General features: G+C 36.8%; 5 protein-coding genes across 7 annotated transcripts; 2 read left to right on the top strand and 3 right to left on the bottom strand.

The window, feature by feature from the left end:
- Positions 1–73: 73 nt before the first annotated feature.
- On the top strand, positions 74–1,899 carry LOC125204467 (uncharacterized). The gene is made up of 4 exons (XM_048103130.2): positions 74–307; positions 1,026–1,167; positions 1,306–1,376; positions 1,460–1,899. The coding sequence occupies exons 1-4, from the start codon at positions 128–130 to the stop codon at positions 1,685–1,687; spliced, it is 621 nt and encodes a 206-aa protein (XP_047959087.1). The 5' UTR covers positions 74–127; the 3' UTR covers positions 1,688–1,899.
- Positions 1,900–2,548: 649 nt separating this feature from the next.
- LOC125203996 (large ribosomal subunit protein uL24z) lies at positions 2,549–3,157 on the top strand. The gene has a single exon (XM_048102535.2). It carries the CDS (start codon positions 2,599–2,601, stop codon positions 3,037–3,039), a length of 441 nt encoding a protein of 146 aa, XP_047958492.1. The 5' UTR covers positions 2,549–2,598; the 3' UTR covers positions 3,040–3,157.
- An 832-nt stretch (positions 3,158–3,989) lies between these two features.
- Positions 3,990–6,934, bottom strand: LOC125208626 (mitochondrial outer membrane protein porin 2-like). The gene is made up of 6 exons (XM_048108279.2): positions 6,750–6,934; positions 6,580–6,647; positions 5,118–5,228; positions 4,945–5,031; positions 4,656–4,864; positions 3,990–4,560 (listed from the first exon to the last, which is right to left on the bottom strand). Exons 1-6 carry the CDS (start codon positions 6,796–6,798, stop codon positions 4,254–4,256), a joined length of 831 nt encoding a protein of 276 aa, XP_047964236.1. The 5' UTR covers positions 6,799–6,934; the 3' UTR covers positions 3,990–4,253.
- Positions 6,935–7,448: 514 nt separating this feature from the next.
- Positions 7,449–12,851, bottom strand: HEB1 (ARM repeat superfamily protein). 2 transcript variants are annotated; one of them, XM_048103059.2, is made up of 5 exons: positions 11,758–12,851; positions 10,588–11,052; positions 9,487–10,506; positions 8,899–9,061; positions 7,449–8,580 (listed from the first exon to the last, which is right to left on the bottom strand). In XM_048103059.2, the coding sequence occupies exons 1-5, from the start codon at positions 12,805–12,807 to the stop codon at positions 7,616–7,618; spliced, it is 3,663 nt and encodes a 1,220-aa protein (XP_047959016.1). In that variant the 5' UTR covers positions 12,808–12,851; the 3' UTR covers positions 7,449–7,615. The 2 variants fall into 2 exon arrangements, with proteins under 2 accessions (XP_047959016.1, XP_047959015.1); XM_048103058.2 differs by having other exon boundaries at positions 7,450–8,580; positions 9,466–10,506; positions 11,758–12,850.
- Positions 12,852–14,138: 1,287 nt separating this feature from the next.
- On the bottom strand, positions 14,139–15,627 carry LOC125207890 (cyclin-D5-1-like). 2 transcript variants are annotated; one of them, XM_048107394.2, is made up of 5 exons: positions 15,310–15,627; positions 15,151–15,237; positions 14,794–15,073; positions 14,586–14,722; positions 14,139–14,521 (listed from the first exon to the last, which is right to left on the bottom strand). In XM_048107394.2, the coding sequence occupies exons 1-5, from the start codon at positions 15,547–15,549 to the stop codon at positions 14,363–14,365; spliced, it is 903 nt and encodes a 300-aa protein (XP_047963351.1). In that variant the 5' UTR covers positions 15,550–15,627; the 3' UTR covers positions 14,139–14,362. The 2 variants fall into 2 exon arrangements, with proteins under 2 accessions (XP_047963351.1, XP_047963352.1); XM_048107395.2 differs by having other exon boundaries at positions 14,139–14,518; positions 15,310–15,624.
- Between the last annotated feature and the right edge of the window lie 3,870 nt (positions 15,628–19,497).

Raw genomic sequence — 19,497 nt, 5'->3', positions numbered from 1 at the left:
CAAATTTATAATTGTAGAGAATAAAAAGAAAATGTCCAATTCTATAATTGGGCCTGGGCCTGATGGGCTTAGTTTACAGATTCAAAATCAGAGAAAGAAGACTTCGCCGCCGCCGCACAGCCTCAGTATGGGTGGTGGTGGCGATCGGAGCAGCTGCAGCAGCAGTGGGGAGGAAGACGGAGATGCCGAGTGGATGGCAGCCATAAACTCGGTGATCTCCTCGGAAGTGCACGCCTCCAATGGCGCAGCTCATCAACAGAAAGATGAAAAGCCCAAACCCAAAGGTCTCAAGCTTTACCAAATCAAGGTACTCGACGATTTGTCAAGTTTCTAAGCGTCAGTAGGAAAATATTGTGCATATTTTTTGTCAAATTGGAGTGTAATCGGTATGATTATGCTAAAGGTTGGGTTTTATCATTTTTTTGTTATTGAAAATTGATGAATGTTACTTTTCCTATTTGTTTAGTGATTTGGTAGAATGAGCCTCAGCTTGAATTTTTGCACATGCTTGATTATTACTCCAGTTGCTAGTGTATAAATGCAGGGTGATTTGTTGTGGTTGATCTTAATTAGAACCCTTTATTACTCCATATTTCTAGCTGAGTGGGGTTTATCTATCTGTTAAACTCCTATTCGACAATAACCAAAGTAGAGAAAAGCTTGATATCTTTGCAATTCACCTTTTTGAAAATTGGAGATGCATCCCTCAATTCTAAAGCATGGTTCTTGGAAACATATACGCCTCATGCGTTTTGTTTCCAATGTTTTTGTTGGTGGCTTAGATTGAACAACCTTAATGCATCTGAAATGGCTGCTCGATTTCTGCTCTCTGTTTGATCATCACTTGCAATAGTTATCTCTGCCAAGATTTGGATTATGCATTGTTTGGTCGAAGCTTGTGGTCCATGTTTTAAGATGATGGAAGAGATTACATGAGTTAGAAATTACAGATTGCATGATACTTGGAGTTGGCACTGAATGATATGCCTTTAATGTGTAAGTGAATGACGGGTTCACTATGCCAGGCGGAAAGGTTACTGGATGACCTCTTAGACAAGACTATAGAAGTGGTCAGAGCTCCTGTTGTGGAGGAAGATCCAGCTCCAGAAGATGCTGGAGTTCGTCTTTTCAGAACTGCTCCTCGTGGAATAGTGTTTGATAAAAGAGGTAAGAACATGCCAGCTTGTTGTTATTAGAACAATGCCAATCAAACCACAGCTGAAATCATCTGATTAATGGCACGATATTTGTTTCTTTTCTTTCTCTAATGCAACTTATTTCCCCATATTTGTTCCACGTTACCAGAAGAGCTACGTGGACCGAAGAAGAGACCAAAAATCATTCCTGGAGAAGAGCTGGATGAGAAATCAAAAGAGGCATGCACATATACATCTGTTGTCAACTGTTTGTCTTTTTTTGTTGTTCCATGCTTCTAAGTATATTTCTTGAGTTCTTGCAGTTTAGGAAGCAACTTAAATCAGTAGCTGTTGATGGAGTGGACATAATTGCTGCAGCAAGTACACGGCGCCAGAAGACCTTAGCTAAACGCGAAGCTCGGGAAAGTGCTGCCTTGGCAGCAGCAAAACGAGAGGAGGAGCGCGTGGCTGAGTTGAAAAAGATTAGAGGAGAAAGATGGCTTCCTAGTATAGCCAGAGAAATGCGGTTAAATGCTCAGAATCGAAGATAGTTTATCATGGCCATCGATGTGCTGCTAGACTATTTCTCTCTCTTCTGGTCTGGTGAATTCATATGGTTGTGATATCATATTTCATCAAAGTGGACAAACTTTCATCACATGGTGATAGAAGAAGAAACAAGCCAGTTTACTAGTACTCTAGTAGACAATATATTGAGTTTTGGTATGATGACCTTTATTTATTTATACTGGTGCCTTTTATATTTGCCTTTTGGGGCTCTGCATATGTTAATTGAATTGTATTTTCCTCTAAATATTTATCAAAATCTGATTTAGCAACCAACTTTAAAATTTACTTATAAATTATCAAACTATTGTATTATACTACTCCTAGTACTAACCAAATTATATAATTTCATTTGTTTTACTTCCTCCCATCTCGTTTCTCCTAATGTTTTCCATTTCATCTTATTTTTTCTTAATATAAACCATGATTCAACAAATAAAAATTTAATTTAGTATCATCCAATGTCTCTTTTACTTCTTACAACTTGTGGCTTCTTTTTGGTCTGGTCAATGTCCGATAGCTTAAATTTTTTCATAGCTGCAAAATCAAATGAAATCAATAGCTTTATTGTAAAATTATAATAAATCAATAATTTTTGTATTTTTTAGGAAAAGTTTAAAGTTTGTATGCAAAATCATAACTCTTGCCAAAATTTATAGAAATTTTCAGACAACTTATTCTCGTTGATACAATAATTAAAAAATTGAAAATATATAATACTCCATGAACTTAATCACAACCGAAAGAGCCCAATTAATTTCAAGGCCCAAATCAAGAGCTAAGGACCCAAATTAAACGAGTCAGAGTCCAATCAAGCACTATAAATAGTGAGAGCCGATTGCAAAAACCCTAAACCTAAAAGCTCGAATTCCCCCAAATCTCAGTCCCAGCCGCGATGAAGTACAACCCTCGCGTATCCTCCTCCCGGCGCAAGAGCCGCAAGGCTCATTTCACGGCGCCGTCGAGCGTGCGCCGAGTGCTGATGAGCGCGCCCCTCTCCGGCGACCTCCGCTCCAAGTACAACGCGCGGTCGATGCCCGTGCGCAAGGACGACGAGGTGCAGGTGGTCCGCGGCACCTACAAGGGGCGCGAGGGCAAGGTGGTGCAGGTGTACCGCAAGAAGTGGGTGATCCACATCGAGCGCATCACCCGCGAGAAGGTGAACGGATCCACCGTCAACGTCGGCATCCACCCCTCCAAGGTCGTCATCACCAAGCTCCGCCTCGACAAGGACCGCAAGTCGCTGCTCGACCGCAAGGCGAAGGGCCGCGCTGTTGCCGACAAGGATAAGGGCACTAAGTTCACTGCTGATGACATTATGCAGAACATCGATTGATAAGTTTCGATCTAATTTGAGCTTTTTATGTTTAATGTTTTTTATTTCGGGCAAAAGGCTATACTTTTGTGTATTGGATTTTGTTTTTGAATGCAATTCTCATAGTTATGCATCTTAATTTATCGCTTTATTATTCTGCTTTTTCGATAAGAAATTTATGGTGTTTGAATTGTTCTGTTGGTACCTCGTTTGGAATTTCTTTATGCATAAAACGTGTGGATGAAACAGTAGGTTTTGTGTAGACGTTTAATTCGGTCATGTTTTGATCATTGATGATAATTTCCAAAATCCTCGTGTTGGAATAATAAAACACAAATTTTCTTCGTTTTTCGTTTGTAGTTCCGTTCCTAGGTTATAAATCGAAGCCCAATTAATGGAGTTAAATGATTTTTTTCTGTTTATTTTTGTCAAAGTTAAGGATTCATTCATACTCTTCTGAAAACACTTTTAGCAATTTTAAAATTTTCTTTACATTTCGATTGTAATGTCTAATTTTGATCACAATGCAATAGTATTCCTAAAAAAGTACTCTAAAAGTGATATTTACTTACTCAATTTTTCTACTTTAAATGCAATACAAAAGTAGGATTTAAGATTTATTTGCTTCTTCAAGTCATACCTAACAATTGATTAATTATAACGCATAATCACATAAATGCGATTTTGAGCATGAAAGAGTCGCAAATCATATGGTTAATATAACGAAACCTATAGTTCAATAAAATGTGAGCATAAATTAAGGCAAAGGGGTGCATTAAAATGAAAACATCTCTTAAAATAAAACCATACCATGTTGTAATTTTAACACAAACTCATAAATTAAATCATAGAATAAAAAATGTAAAAGAAACGTGAAAAGTGGTGAATTTAAAAGAAATTGCAGAATTCTGATATAAATGTATTAGCAGAATGGTAGTAGTAATAAACAAAATTTGACAGACTAATAAAGATATCCCAATGAAACCAAACTTCATTCTCATTTGTTAAAATCAGCAAAAATAATTGAATTTAAATGGAGTAATACTTTTTTCATGTCAAAAAGCCTCAAGAAGGAAGACAGAAGGGTGTTCAAAACCCACAAAAACATCATAGAATTTCCCCGTGCATCAATGCATGATAATATGTCAACTGCCGGGAACAATACATTTCTGAAACTACTTATTTGGCAACTTTTTCCGATGCAACCCTAAAAAAGTTCAAAAACCAGGCAGCTTTCATGGCTTAAGAGCGAGCGACACACCAAATTTGGGAGTCTTGTCCAAGGACTTTGTGTCGAATTCGCTGGAGAAGGTCACAAGAGACTTGCGAATGACCTCATGCTGCAAAGTGGCCGCTAGTGTACCGTGATTATTAAGCTTCACTTTCACTAGTGTCAGGCTGTCAACAGCACATGATCCTCCTACTGTGAATGTGTTCTGGTTTGTGGAGAATTTTCGGGTGATTTCTCCCACAGCAGCACTCCTTTTAAATTCATCAAGGTAGTGAATGTATGATGCCTTTATGGTATCTCCCTTATCACCACTACATTGACAACAGAGGTGCACAAATTTTCAGTTTTCAAAGAAACAGAGCAAACTATTTTATAGTTAAAGCCATCAATGCATGTAAAAGCTTACAGAATCACTGAAGCGGATGAATCTGGTTTTGTTACAGTGATGCCAGCCGTATATTTCGTTAACTTTCCAGAAGCAGTTTCATAACCTGCTTCTGCACCCAAAGCAAAGGTGGGAGTACCGAGGGTGACTGAGAAATCAAGTGGAGGGGATTGGTTCAGACCAACAGCTGCAGTCAGGGATGCATGAGGATGGAAGTACTGAAATTCTAGCTGTATAAGAAAACAGAGAATATATTAGTACAAAGAAACATCTGAATGTCAAATTACTCAGAAAAATGGGACTACAGCACCTTTCCAGACTCATAATTGGGAAATTTCAGGTTGGCAATGGTCTTTGATGAGGGAATAATATCAGCAACAGTGAAGGTGGCTGAGATCTTTTCAGGAATAAAAAAAGAGAGATAAAGAGTAAGTTGCAATGAAGCAGGATTACGTGAAGAAGTTAAGAATTAATGTTACATACATTGGACTCGGTATCAACTTTCACATCAGTAAAAGTATTCCTATATGCATACTGAGCTGCCACATCACCAGATGAATAACCTCCTCTTTTTACTGTGGATGTTGTGAGGGCCTGAATTGATAAAGTATAATAGAAATTAGATTTTCACTTATGGAACAGAGAATTCACGTGAGAGAAATTGACATTGTAATTGCACAATAAACCAAAACAACAATTAACTGCATAACTAGACCAAAAAAGAGAGTACAAGATACTATATCCATCTAAAGCAAGAATTAGAGGAGTAGCATATTGAAATTACAAACAGTTCATGTAAGATATATATATATATACAATCACTAGCAGTGTTTAGTCTGATATGAACATTCAATATTCAGGAAATCTCTAAGGAACAAAGCACCTGTGGATTAATTGCTATAAACAGATGGCACAGATTCTACAAAAGGAAGATTTTGCAACAAAATATTAGTAATTAATTTCATGAGATAATTGGTAATTCATTCCTTTGATCCTATCATCCTAAAACCTTGTGCGTCTTACTTGACAAACTTATACGACAGACATATAGCTGCATACGTGCTAATTAAAACTTAAAACCAATTTTAGTAAATTTTTCAAACAAAAATTGGTTAAGGAACATCCATATATAAGTGACTCACCAACATCCAACACTAGTGAATCGAGAAAATCATCCCACAGAAGTCTATAGAAGCACAGAGCTACAAACTCATTACAACATCACAAACATTGCGACCATGAATATACCATGAAATAACTGAAGAAACAGGCACCGGATAGTAAACACAAGAGCTTCAATGGGATAAACTTACAATACTAATGGAGTCAATTAACAAAAGGCGTATATAAAGCAGAAGGGACACTGTACTTCAAAATACTATACTTCAGATGACAAATTACAACATCCTATCTTTGATCATTTATGAAGCAAAAGTGAGAAATGATCGCTGCTCATAGATAATGAAACCTGAGTGCGTTGGGGGGAACTTAAAAGGTCTGGCCTCGTTCAAACTCTTAGAGCCAAGTCAGAAATATGTGGAAATAGAAGAGCCTAACGGAAACTTAGTGCGCTTGATTGTTAGATGAAATATCCACAGTAAACTAGTATTTAGTATTATTTGACCACAGATACAGCGTTGTATTAACTACTCCATTAACCAGTTTATCATTGACAATAATCATAGATCCAGCACCGAATAAGCCTAGGAAATGTTTCCATGGGGTTGATGATTTCCTACATCCAATCCCTTTATTACTAATTCTCTTATTTTCTACAAGGTCGACTGATACCGAATAATTGAAAGTTGAAACCCTAAACTACAACCAGCAATTGATAACTTCTCAAATCGGCCGGATTAAACAAAACACGCTAATCTGCGATGCTGATTCAAACTAATCCTACACACGTCACATTCTGAATTCAAAAAGCTGTATAAAATCGTACCACTCCAGATTCGCTGTAGGTGGAGACGGAGAATTTGTGATCCGATAGATAATCTCTAGTCAGCAGATCTACAAATCAACATCATATAAAATCAACAATTATTGAAGGAAAATAAAAAAAGCAAACGAGTATCACAATAAACCAAAATGCCGGATCCACAATCACTAGACCTCTGGCTTTCTTGCCGATATCTGTGAAGAGTCCCGGTCCCTTGCTCATTTTCAGTTCTTCTCAGCTAATTTCACAAATCAGAAGCGGCTGCGAAAAGCGAGAGCGAATCGAGAACCCTGCGAACAGAAATGGAGGAGGTGAGGAGGATTTGGAGGGCTCTTTTTCGTGGTGAAGGGCTACTGTTGATGAATTTTCCAAAATTGAAAAGGATTTTGATGGGACAATCTCGACCGTTGATTTATTGGTATTCGACATCGACGGCCTTGATCTCGTCAAATAGTAATGCGAATGAGATGGGTTGCACAACGCAGCCAGGTCAACGTTATTAAATCAAATAGTAGCTGCTGACATGATTCTTTTTAATCAAGAATACTAGAAATTATTGGATTTGCAAGATTATTTCATAATTAAATAGTAAAACAATTTTAAAAGGAGTGTCCTCTTTTATTCACCCAATTCACTAACAATGTCATGCAAAAGAAGATCAACTAATATCATACAAAGACCTAGATTAAGTTGTGCATTACTTTATCAGTTTTTCAGCTTTTCTCTATTTTAATACGATTGCTGTACAAAAACATTATTAGCCTATGAAATGGAGAAACGCAGGTATGCTACAAATGCATATATTTCTCTACTATTAACTCACAGATGAGAGAGTCATCTGATTTATGTGATTCTTTCTATTGTTTTCATGATTCATTATTTGTGGGAATAATACACGATGGAAGGTTTAAATACAACACCACCATCTTTGGATTAAAAAACTAATTTCAAAATTATTACAAAATAAACTGCGCTGTAAGAATACACAATTCTAACATTTATAAAAAAAGATAATAATAATGTTGAACCTAGCTAGGTGTCATTCCTCCTCCATTGAATGCCTCCCTTGTTCATAAATAAATGAAGTCCAGACAGGCTCAAGCAATGTCTTTGCACTATTTAACCTTTGCCTATCATCCTCACTGATATCTTCCTTGTCAGCTTCCCTCTCCAGCTCGCCGTAGACCTTTTCGACAGATGCCAGCATGAACTTGAGTTCTTTCCAGTCCTGAGCTCTGATTAGTTTCCTACAAACAAAATGCAGAACACCAAAGACCGTGTCGAGATTCTTGCTTCGTAATGCACTTAGTGAACCAGTTAAGAATGTAACTCCCACAGCATCTAGTATTTCAGCATTCACACCCAGTAGCTTTGACATTGTTTCGACGAGTCCCTTGAATGCTAGAAAGTCATTTGGATGCTCAATCTCCTCAGTTGAGCCAGTGCTTCTAAGTTCACAAAGCTCAATCCTTGCTAGTGTGTGAAACCAAGAAGGGACATGCAGTGTGGGATTCTTGGATGAATCAAAAGTTAACCCCTCATCCGTATTCTGCTCCAGCAAGCAGCTGGATCCCAGAGCTAGAGCCAGATCAGGAAGCCATGGCTCAACAACTGTGGAGAAACGAGCAGCGCATGCGTACCCAAGATGCTCTTCGACTGCAACTAGGAGATTGAGAAGTTCATTCGCAAGAGAGTAAGCTCCTTGCTGAAGAGATGAAACTTCACCAGCTTTAAGCACTACGCTAACTAACTTGGCTCCATATGTGAATGAACTCTTCAGACAAATAATTAGATCTTTCAGGTCATCTTGGAAGAGCTGTGACTCATCCGTGGATATTTCATTCAAATTTGTAATGACGAATCTCAGATTTTCAGTGGTGAAAGTCAAGCATCTATCTTGATAGCGAGGAACAAGGTCCATTGCAGTTGCATCAACTATGAACTTCAGAATTGAAGTTAACCCCTTAATTGTATTTATATTTATTTGTTTTGTCAAACTGGTACCTATACAAAATAGTTAAACATTTTAGAAATCATAGAAACATAAGAAGCAAATACATAAACAAAGCGAGGGATTATATGTATCCAGATGTTTCTCGGTTTGATAACTTCAGTATTAGACAAATAAAATCCTTGAGCTGGATAAAGGATTGCTGTAAACAATGAAGTTGTAAAGAAATCTCACTTCACATATTGGTGTCTATCATAATCAAGAGTCACTAAAGGAAGAATAGAACTGTAATAACTTTTCAATGCTCACCATTGAGAAAAACAAAAACAAACCACAACTAAGTTAATTGTAGGCCAAACAGCTAAACATACCTGTTTGACATTCTTGTGTACTTGTACTGGATTCAGGTTGTATTTTGCTAGTGTGAGGTGATGAACCTGAAGTACACTTGCCAGACTTCTTGTCATTTTTGGATTTGAATAGGTTATATGCACAGTCAAGCAGATGGTTCAGCGTCAAATCTGAGGAGTTATCCTGGTAAGAGAAAAGTCAATATAAGTTTAGACAACTTTATGGAGTACTACTATATACTACCAAAGTTCAATTTCTAAACTACAAACTGTGAGAGATTACTGTAATGGGTGATACTTGATATTCAAGAATTGTGATAATGTTAATCCTGGGAAATTCTAGTCTGTGTGTAATGCGTTTGCTATACTTTTGTTTCCAAACAGAAAACAGATGCTGACAAAAAATCACAGAAAAAAATTATACTACTAGGAGTACTATCTAAGTTTAGAAAATGTAGATTTGGTAATCAATAAACATAAAAACATATGAAATTCCAGTTGGTAAACATGAAGGTAGTACAAATGTACCCGATTATTTGAGTCACATCATTCAAGAATTTTCTTTTGAAAGATGAGAATATCACTTGCCTGAGTAGGGTCCCCACTTACATCTGCCTTGACATTATGAAGAGACATATGCAGAGTCAGAGCTGTGTATGCAGAAACAGGAAATGTGTTTAAATCTTCGTACTGCAAGGAATGCAGAATACTCGCTTCAGAAATGACCTTCAACGCTGAGTATGCATGTTTTAAGTTTCGAGAACCTAATATAGCTTTCCTTGTACCGTCAGACAGAAGCAAGTCCTTGATCTGCCATGCAAGCCCCACAGCAAGAGCATAATCTTCTAAAAATCTGTTTTCACTAGTGGCAGATGGTTTTTTACCTTTGCCATGTTTCAACTTCGATGAAATTTTCGTAGAAGATCCTTTCTTGGTTCTTGTGGTGGAATTTGTACTTTCTTTTCCTAAACCTATTCCAAATTTTACATGGCAACCGTGGGCAGCTCTTTGCAGAAATCCAACCATATCTTCAAACATGTCATCAAACCAACCACTCGATACAATCATCTTATGGGCATGCCTCACTTCAGCTTGCTTTTCGGTATCGTCTAGTAAACTGCTGTATTTTTTGATCAAGTCCATGCAGTTTTCAAAAAGGTCACCTGCAGCATCTGGAGATGCAAGTGATATAATGTTGCAGACAGAAGACTGAGCACGTGTAGAGGAAGCAACAGCAAAAAGGGCCTTTAAATTTTTTGCAGACAACTCTTCCTTGAGGGCTGCCAGGAGAGATGCATCCTTCGAAAGAACAGTACAAAGGTGAGAAGAGGCAACAAGTAAACCCTCTATCTGCTCTTCACTAAGCTTAGCAGATGAGACAATCAAACCAATAAATACTTTAAAAAGTCTCATAAGAGATCTCAGAGAAGCTCCTTCCAGTGCTACAAACTCACAAAATCTCGCTCCAGCCGTAGGAGACCTTTTCATAAGAGTGATAACACGCTTACATGCTTCTTCCTCAGTCACTTTGGAGGGGAAATAAGATGGTACAAGAAGTCTTGTGATTTTCCTTGCAATAACTGCTTGGTCGTCGACAAGAGCTGAAATCAATACATCCAGGGGAACTACCTGAAAGAGCAGAACATACAATTAATAAAAAGACAACTATCTAATGGAGAATAAGTGAGCTCAGAGAGCAAGGCTTATAACCTTATGGAAATGAAAATTCCGAATGTCGTTTAACAGGAGAAGGAGATCAGCAACAGCAGCACGTACTACTGATGTAGAATCCGTAATCAGATTCCCAAGTTTTGGTAAAAGCACTTTAAGGACCTCATGAGACTGAGGATTGCCAAGCAAATATATAATGCCATTCACTGTTGAGAGTCTGACCTCAGTGCAAGCATCATAAATCATGTGATCAAAAATTCTGGTAATCATCTTTGTAATGGTAGGTGAAGGAACAACTTCCCAAAACAGGTGAAGAGTTCGACAAATGCCTTCTACTGCTACAACTCTCACATCTGGACATTCATCAGAGAGTAACTTCTCCAACAGAAAAAATTGCTTTTCCAGTAGTGTATCTTTAGCCTCCTTAGTAGCATCAGGATTTTCCAAAGGAAACAGGTCCAAAAGTAAGTGCAACGCATTCTGGCGAACATTTGAGTTAGCAACCTGCATAAGGAGCAATGATGTGAGAGAAGTTTTACAGTACACAGCAGCGCCTCGTAAGTAACAATTTGTCCCTTTTTTTCACAGGACTCAGAGGATGTCAATGTCTTTATTAATTGAATAGCTACAAATATTGGCACAAGGACTTTTAAAATCTACGTTAAAGCTAACTCTCTACTACTCACAGATTGCCAGAAGAAGGCAAGCTTGGTTATCTTATAAGCACAACAATTTCAGCAGACACTCAACCTAACTAGCTTTTACCGGGTTGCTTGGAGGCTGGTCCTGAAACTAGGCAATGACAATGGTAGAGTTATATCCCCATTGATGATGCTTGGTAAGTCAGATTCAAAACCAAATTCATAAACTACCCTCCCATTCTCATTTACTACACTCCCCTCATTACTCGGTTTATTATACATCGCACCCCTTAATCAAACAGTTGTGAACATGGAATTTCAACCTAATACCCCGTATTTCTTCAAATATCAAAGAATAAGGAAATAAGTTGTGTTGGCCACTTCTAATCTTCTAGCTATGTACAGTTTTATGCATAGAACCAGTTAAGCTTAAGCAGGCTATAAAGCTCATAGTAATTCACAACTACATTGGGCTACATATATACTGCAAAATGATATGGCTTACTTAATCAATAACAGGTAGTATTTCATTTCATAAAATACACATTCAGAAAACAGACTTCAGTACCTGTAGTGACCGGAAAACCACTGGCTCCGCCAAACGAAATATCAGTTTCTCTACTCCCTCTGTCGTTCTCTGCTGAACAAAGGCCCATAAAATCCTTCTAATCGACGCTGCTAATTCTGGCGAGCTGGCGTATATAGCACCCTCCACTAACTCTTGTAAGAACCCATTCTCAATCTCCTCCTTGCGTTCACTCTCCACCGTCTTCCATCCTCTAAAGAGTATTTCACCATATGCCTCTAACATTGATTTTCGCCCAAACGGGATCTGCGATTTTATCATCGCACACAATTCCTTAATGAGCTGCATGCTAAGACCGAACAGAAAAGCGATGAATTTCCTACCATCCTCTGTCTTCAAGTACAGAGGTGAAATCATGCAGCGAATAAGCAGATGTTTCAAGTCCTCGATGCTCTCATCCTCAAAATCAAACAACGAGAAAGCTTCTCGAAGACTATAAACTCTGTGGACATCCACTTTCTTCTTCAAAGTCAGAGAGCGCGACAAAATAACTGGCAAGGATTGAGAAATTAGGGTTTCTTTCCCCAATAAACCCGCCTTCCACCACTCTTCACATAGATTAGCGATATCCGAAAGCAAACTCGAGTCAGACTCGAACAGAATCAAATTATCATGCAGCTCTTGCGCGGCAGGCAATAAATCAGAAACGGTGAACACATTCTTCGGATGGAAGACGCATAGGTGCAAGACGTAGGTATAAACCTGGATTTTCTCGGCGGCAGACAGTCCTCCATTATCGTCGCCATCGTCTCTCTTGTTCCTAGCAGATCTGCGGACACGCTTCGCCGGAGGCGTCAATGGAGATGCCGCCGCGCAGGAGGAATCGGAGTGGCTTTTGAATTTGGAAATGGAGCGCGAAATGGAATCTCGGAGAGTGAGGGGGAGAGTGGAAATTAGATCCGACGAGGGTTTAATTAAGGTGCTGACCGAGCTTTTGATGGCGGCTTTGGAAGATTTAAGCGGCAATTTGGTCACGACTGAGAGGAATTCTTCGGCGGAGGATTGCAGCGACGAACGGAGTCGTTTCTCCATTGATGTTTCTCTGTGATTTTCCGGTGCTGCTTGCGCTTGTTATTGCTGCACCGTTGCTTTAGTTTAGGGTGAGTTTGTCACAGCATCACGGACCAATGAAGGGGCCTGTGATACGTCACAGCCGGCTTTCTTTGAGCATTTTGAATATTTGAAACTGGTTTTGGCGGTCAATTGATTTTGGCCTGGGAATTTTGCCCAAAATCAATTTCAGCTCATTTTTCCCATGATAAACCCTATTATTTCCTCTGTTTTCTCTTATGAATAAATAAATTACATAACGAGAAATAAAGTTAAGAACATGCACGGGTATACCCGAGAAGCAACCGACGGACTAGTCTAGGTCCAGAGATTCGCGGATGGATCAAGTACAACTTAAATTTTGCCGTATCCAAGAGTTTACTAAGAATAACTTAAACAATCGTAGCCATATAATTTAAAATCATATCTGTAGGTAGGAGTTTTGATCTATGTAAAACTCATTCTTAATAAAAAATACAGAACCAAGCATACAGAGGTCAATTTTAGGTCATCGTAAGCTTATTTTTATGTCATTATAATAAGGATGACATAAAATGATCTTAACATGACGTCAAACTCAAATTTCATAATATGACCTAAAACTTCTTTATAATGACCCACCGTGTTTTTCTTTAATTATTGAACATTAGATTGAAAAATCTCATCGTGTTTTTCTTTAATTATTGACCATTAGATTGAAAAATCTCATGGTCAGGATTTGGTATTGAGATGCATTTTTATATTGACATGGTAGACCCATGCTAATGATAATGCATGCTTTTCTTCTGGACTTCATGTCACCTGCTTGAACCCAATGAGGACGGGCTTTATTAAAACCTCGCAAGGAAAAACCAATAAAAAAAATCTCCAAATAGTAAAAAAAATGCCCTAGTGTATGACACCAAAATATAGTCGATAGTATTCTTCCTTCAATCAGCTTAATACCTCCAACAATGTCCTCCTCCCTCCTCCTCAAACATCTCAAAGGTGCCTCCCTCTTCCTCAATCATCTTGAAGAGGTGTGATACGACTTGGTCATGATAGAAAAAATAAATAAATACTACACACTATAAGTGGAAGCATTTTAGATATAGAAATTAAGAATTGAACGTTTAATGAGGTTGTATATCAAAGGACTCATCATTAAAAAATATATTGTGAATGAAAATGAGTCACTTTAAATATTATTGTAAATGAACAGTGATTATTTTTAATTGACGAACCAAAATGATAATGTGACTATGCTTTAAATAAAATAAATATTATTTAATTATTTTTTAATACAAACCCTTCACCAAGAAGAAAGAATCCCATTTCCAAATAAACAACAATTCTCAAAGGACAAAAATGCACACCCAAATACACTGGTACAAAAAGTGATCATCCAAAGAAGCTTTGGACATTCTCTTAGGCTCCCACTCATCATTTGTGTGGGCTAATCTTTCAAAGGTATACATACTTTACATTCATACACCTCTCTTGATTGCAAAACTTCCAACTCCCAACATCATTAACTTAAATCAAGATGTAGTGAAAATCATTGTTTAGGAGTCTTAGGCTGTGGGCAATCTTGATCACCACCAATGAATGTCACTCTCCTTTTCCTGCTGGATCTCCTCATCCAATCATCATCATCATCAAACTTCGAAATCACAGTTTCTTGAAGCAGTCTGTAGCAGAAGAGTGTGTGTTCCTGCTAGAGGATAAGTTTCAATCCATCTATGAAACTACAACATCAAAAAAGCAAAAGAGAAGCTCACTTTTTCCACTGGCCCCCATGATGGAACAGCATCAATCTTGATATCAAGCGTTTCGTTCGTCAAATGATGGTCATCGCAAGCTGCTAACACTGCTGCAGCAGCAACGACAGAAGGCCGATGATCCGCCACGTTTATCTCTGCATCCAGATCAGGATCTAGATCAATAGATTCAGTAAACCAACTTCCTTAGTTAATGATGCATTAATACCTGCCATAATTGACAAGATCAATTCGACAGCTCGATTTGGCCTAAATTCAGAGGAGAACAGAGTGGCAAAATAGCTGAGATAAGTGAATGGAGTGATGCAGCTCATCTTCCACTCCAGTGTGTTCAAAACTAGCAACTCCATTCTCTGGATCACGTCTCCCCCGAAGGCGTATCCATCTGAATCGTACTCGGACAACGATCGCGCTTCGCGTTCCTCCAGTTTTGCAGCCAGAGACAAACACGCAATCGAGAGCAATCGCATAGCCCATGGCTTCTCCTCCTATCAATTAACGCCGATCGCGTTTCCAGATCAGATCATGAGCTCAATTGTGTAAATAATTATAAAATCACACTTACATCTACTGATCTTCTGGAAAGGAATCGATCCAGGTAAAACAGCGAGAGATAGGCCGTGCGGCAATGATATCCGAAATGAACCGTTCTCTGTCAAAAGAAGGAGATCATAAAAACCTAGAAATAATCCTAAATCGAAAGTGCAATTAGAAGAAAACTGACATCGAGAATCCATTCGACGGCATCTCGGCGCTTCCACCAGATTCCTTCGATTTCAGCTGAATATTTCGATTGGAAGATGGTTTCCTTTCGGATTAACATTTGGATGTATTCAGAATCAAATTCGGAGACGGGGGAGAAACTGCAATTGATATTGAAACGATCGTCGTTGAAATTGTCGAAACAGGATTCATCTTCTCCGCAGAGAAGGGTGGGTAGTGAGATCTGGGAAACTTGCTTCATTGCAATTCTGGAGTAGTAGTTAGAGTGAGAAAGTGCAGATCGTGGGAAGAGAGAGGTGGCGCCAAATTCATGCGGTGGAGGGAGAGTTTATAGTGATTGTCCCAATTATTTAATTATGTGATTATAAAAATGGTCATATTTTAAATTCGGGAAAACTACTCCATGTGTCTTGTTAGTTTGTTTCTCGAAAAATATCGCGTTTTCTTTTTTAAAGAAAAATTATCCGTTCCGTAATTTTGTCACATTTTACCATTTTCGTCTTCTTATAAAATTTGTCACATTTCACTTTTTACCATTTTTAGTAGTGAATTTCACTTCCACTAACTTATTATCACTCACATTTTATTATAAAAACTAATACTTTAAAAGTAGGATCCACGTCCTACCAGTTTTTTCAACCCACTCTCCATTGCATTTTTTAAAGCCCGTGCTCGATCAAACTGTTACAATATTTAAAGGACGGAGGGAGTATTTTTTCTTTACTTAACATACAAAACAATATTTCCTAAAATCTCGTATCATCATCCAAGTACCACGTTTATTATGAGGTGGAGAGAGTAGTTATAAACAAAGCCACTATATAAGACTAAGTCACCACCATTGTAAGATTAATTCACATTTTTGGATAAGTGGAAAAATACTTGAAAGTTGAAATCAAGAATTGGTAAACAGAATGCAAAACCAACAAATAGAGTGTTAAATTTCCTTACCTTTATGTATCATGCTAAATAGTAAATTTCCTTACCTTTATATATCAATCTAACAGCACACAATGCATTCAGTCAATGTATTTTTAGCAAACAATAAAAGCTACTCAAATTAGACAACTAAAGTTGAATATTACAATATAAATAAATAACGAAAAAAGGGAAAATGCACGAAAAATATAACTAAACTAAAGTTCTAAAGTGTGTTAGTTGGCAAAGAGGTGGAGTAATAAACAATCACAATTCAACTTCGAAATTATGAGATTTAAATGACATGTTCGAAAGTTTTCAATACGTAATCAATATATATCCACGGACCAAGATGCAAGCAATTAGAAATCATATTGAAAATATATTTTTTATTTACAGTGTAATGATCGAAATAGAACTCCTCAAACTTGTTTTTTAAGGTAACAATTTATTGTCGGTGATGATTTTTATTAAAATGACAAAGTTAAGAGGCGTGATGGAAAAAATTATAATTATGCTATAAAAAATTTATGACCTCGACACGATCTGCACTTCTAAATATAATTATTTATTTATATATGAAAACTATAGTGTAACACGTAAATCATTGTGATAGAAGCCTTGGTGTCCTAGGACCCTTACCGGCACCACCATTGTTGTACTTATTCAATTGCTTAGTTACAAGACAGTCGTAGGGATAGGTTCAATGTTTTATTTGGTGAAATCATTATATTTGAAACATACATTTAGTTACATATTATTGGAGAAATGGAAATTAGGCTCTCATAATTAACTCACTTGTCACATCTCCTTATCAAGAGGTGTTGCGTTCAATTTCATATATGTGGGGGTAATTTTAAACATTATGTGGTGATATTGATCTCATCTAATTTAATGTAGTAATTTTCAAATTTGTATTAGCGTGTAGTGTTTTTGGCCACATTTGAATGATAAATACAAATATTGTTGGCCCAATTATTCACTAATTTTATGTTAGAGTAAAGGTTCAAACTGGTCCTGAACATATGTCCATTTTGTGATTTTGGTCTTATACTTTATTTTTTGAATTTTTGCATCCTGAACATTTCAATTCAGATCACAATTGGTCATAAACTAACAATTTCGTCAATCTTTAAACGGTTTTTGCCCGAATGATAAACCATCAAAATCGGGTTAAAACCGTTTAAAAATTGACGGAAGTGTTAGTGTAAGACCAACTGTGATCCGAGTTGAAATGTTCAGGATGCAAAAATTTAAAAGATAAAGTATATGATCAAAATCGTAAAATGGGCACATGTTCAGGATCAGTTTTAGCCTTCATTTTTTATTTATCTATCTTTTCTTATTTTTTCTTACTTTGCCAATTATGCATTAAATTCGTGTCATCCCCAATTCCTCACCTAGAGTATTAAACTACAATAGCAAACAATTATACACTGAAAGAGTTGGTCACAAGAGGTTCAACAATCAAACAAGTAATTACTTAGCTAAGAGGAATCCCCCAGAGAGCCTGCTTCCTTTAATCTATTTATATAACCACATTCAAATAAATAATCTTATACTTAGCAATCTCCCTGAGAGCCTGCTTCCTTTAATCTATTTATATAAACACATTCAAATAAACAATCTTAGATAGCTGACATTTAAAAAGTGAACCAGACAATTGCCTGTAATTATTTGATCAAACTACTGGTAAGACAATCATGGTCCTAATACTTGTAAGTTTTTTTTTTTTTTAAGTTGTAACCATTGTAATCTCTATTAAAATAAATGATGAGAGTGTTTGTTCAATGAAGATTACCTATAACATATCCTACTATACGCACACAAATATGAGTGATTGATCTCATTATCACTTATTATAAACTTTATATGTGTAGTAGGAGATGTAGTAAGAGATAGTATAAGTGATCTCCCGGCATTTGAGAGATCAAATTAATTGTTCAATATTATAAATATGTATACTGACATAATTAAATAACTTTGATCAATTAGTCATTGGATCCTAACTTAGAGAATAAGTCAATTACATATCAAACACTATGTACATCCATAGATCTAATCTGCTTTTCTATAAATCCAAAATTTCCACAATTAGATTGTATTGCCCATAATTTTATATGCACGGCACGGGGGACGGGCGCAAGATCCAAGAAAAGAAACCAATTGTGTTTATTTTTTATTCATTTTTTTTAATTTAAAGGGAAAATAATACAAGAGCTTTGGGTATAAAATTAATGTTGATAATACTAATTTTAATTATTACACATTACAATCAAAACAAATATACAAATAGATAAGAGTGAATTACCAACAAAGAAACAACTCAAAATCATGTAGAAATCAAACGATGAACTTAGTTTAGTGGCGGAAGTGAAATAAATTTGTGTTTAAATTAGAATAATCATGAAGAAATGCAAACAATTTAGGCCCACGATGAAGGAAAAGCATTGAAAATATTAGTAGGAGTATTAGGTATATGTATAGTATATACGCGTGAATATCATAACAAAGGAGCGGCCTATGGGCCTAAGTCATGCAAACGACGCTCCTTCTCCACTCCCAAAAAGTCCACACTTAATATCTATCCACCCTCTACACTTGTCATAATTAATGGGCTATATTCACAAATTAGTGACGTTGAAAATGTGAAGTAGAAGAAGATTATAGTTAAATACTTAATGGTCAAATTTTGTACCAATGTTCACTGCATTTGGTGTAGATATTTAGTCTTTATAATTTTCAATCCTTATAAATATTTTACAAGTTTGGGTTTGGTATTGATTAGTAGCGTGGGGTTATGATATGCTGCAACTCTATTTTTATGTGAGCTTATTGGAAAACTGGTGGTATGTTTTAAGATGCTGTCAAAATGACTTAATACTTGCACATGGCATTAATTATGTAAATCTAACAAACGCAAAAATTATGGGTTTTGCGACGGCCACGAATGCCCTTTTCCGCTGACTATAGGGGAACATCAAGTACTAGTATAGAAGCATATGATAGTATTAACAACAACAAATAAAACAATAAAAACTAGTGACAAAAATAAACATTCTTTCAGAATCACTACATAAAGAAAAATAGTAATAATAGCAAGCAATAGGAAAACGTAAGCAAATAGGTCACATATCGTTGCAGACTTGCAGATATATCCGTCAATCTCATCCACCAGAGAGAAGTGGTCTCACAACAACTTCAGACCGAAAGAAAAGTTTTAAACAACAATCACAAAACACATGATATAACATCCAAATGAACTAAACAG

This window comes from Salvia hispanica, chromosome 6 (genome assembly GCF_029641045.1).
Source record: "Salvia hispanica isolate PSC_SH4W2 chromosome 6, Shi_PSC_v1, whole genome shotgun sequence".
NCBI classification, from domain to species: Eukaryota; Viridiplantae; Streptophyta; class Magnoliopsida; order Lamiales; family Lamiaceae; genus Salvia; species Salvia hispanica.
Note: the sequence above shows the minus strand (reverse complement) of the source record. Positions and strands in the feature narration are given on the sequence as shown.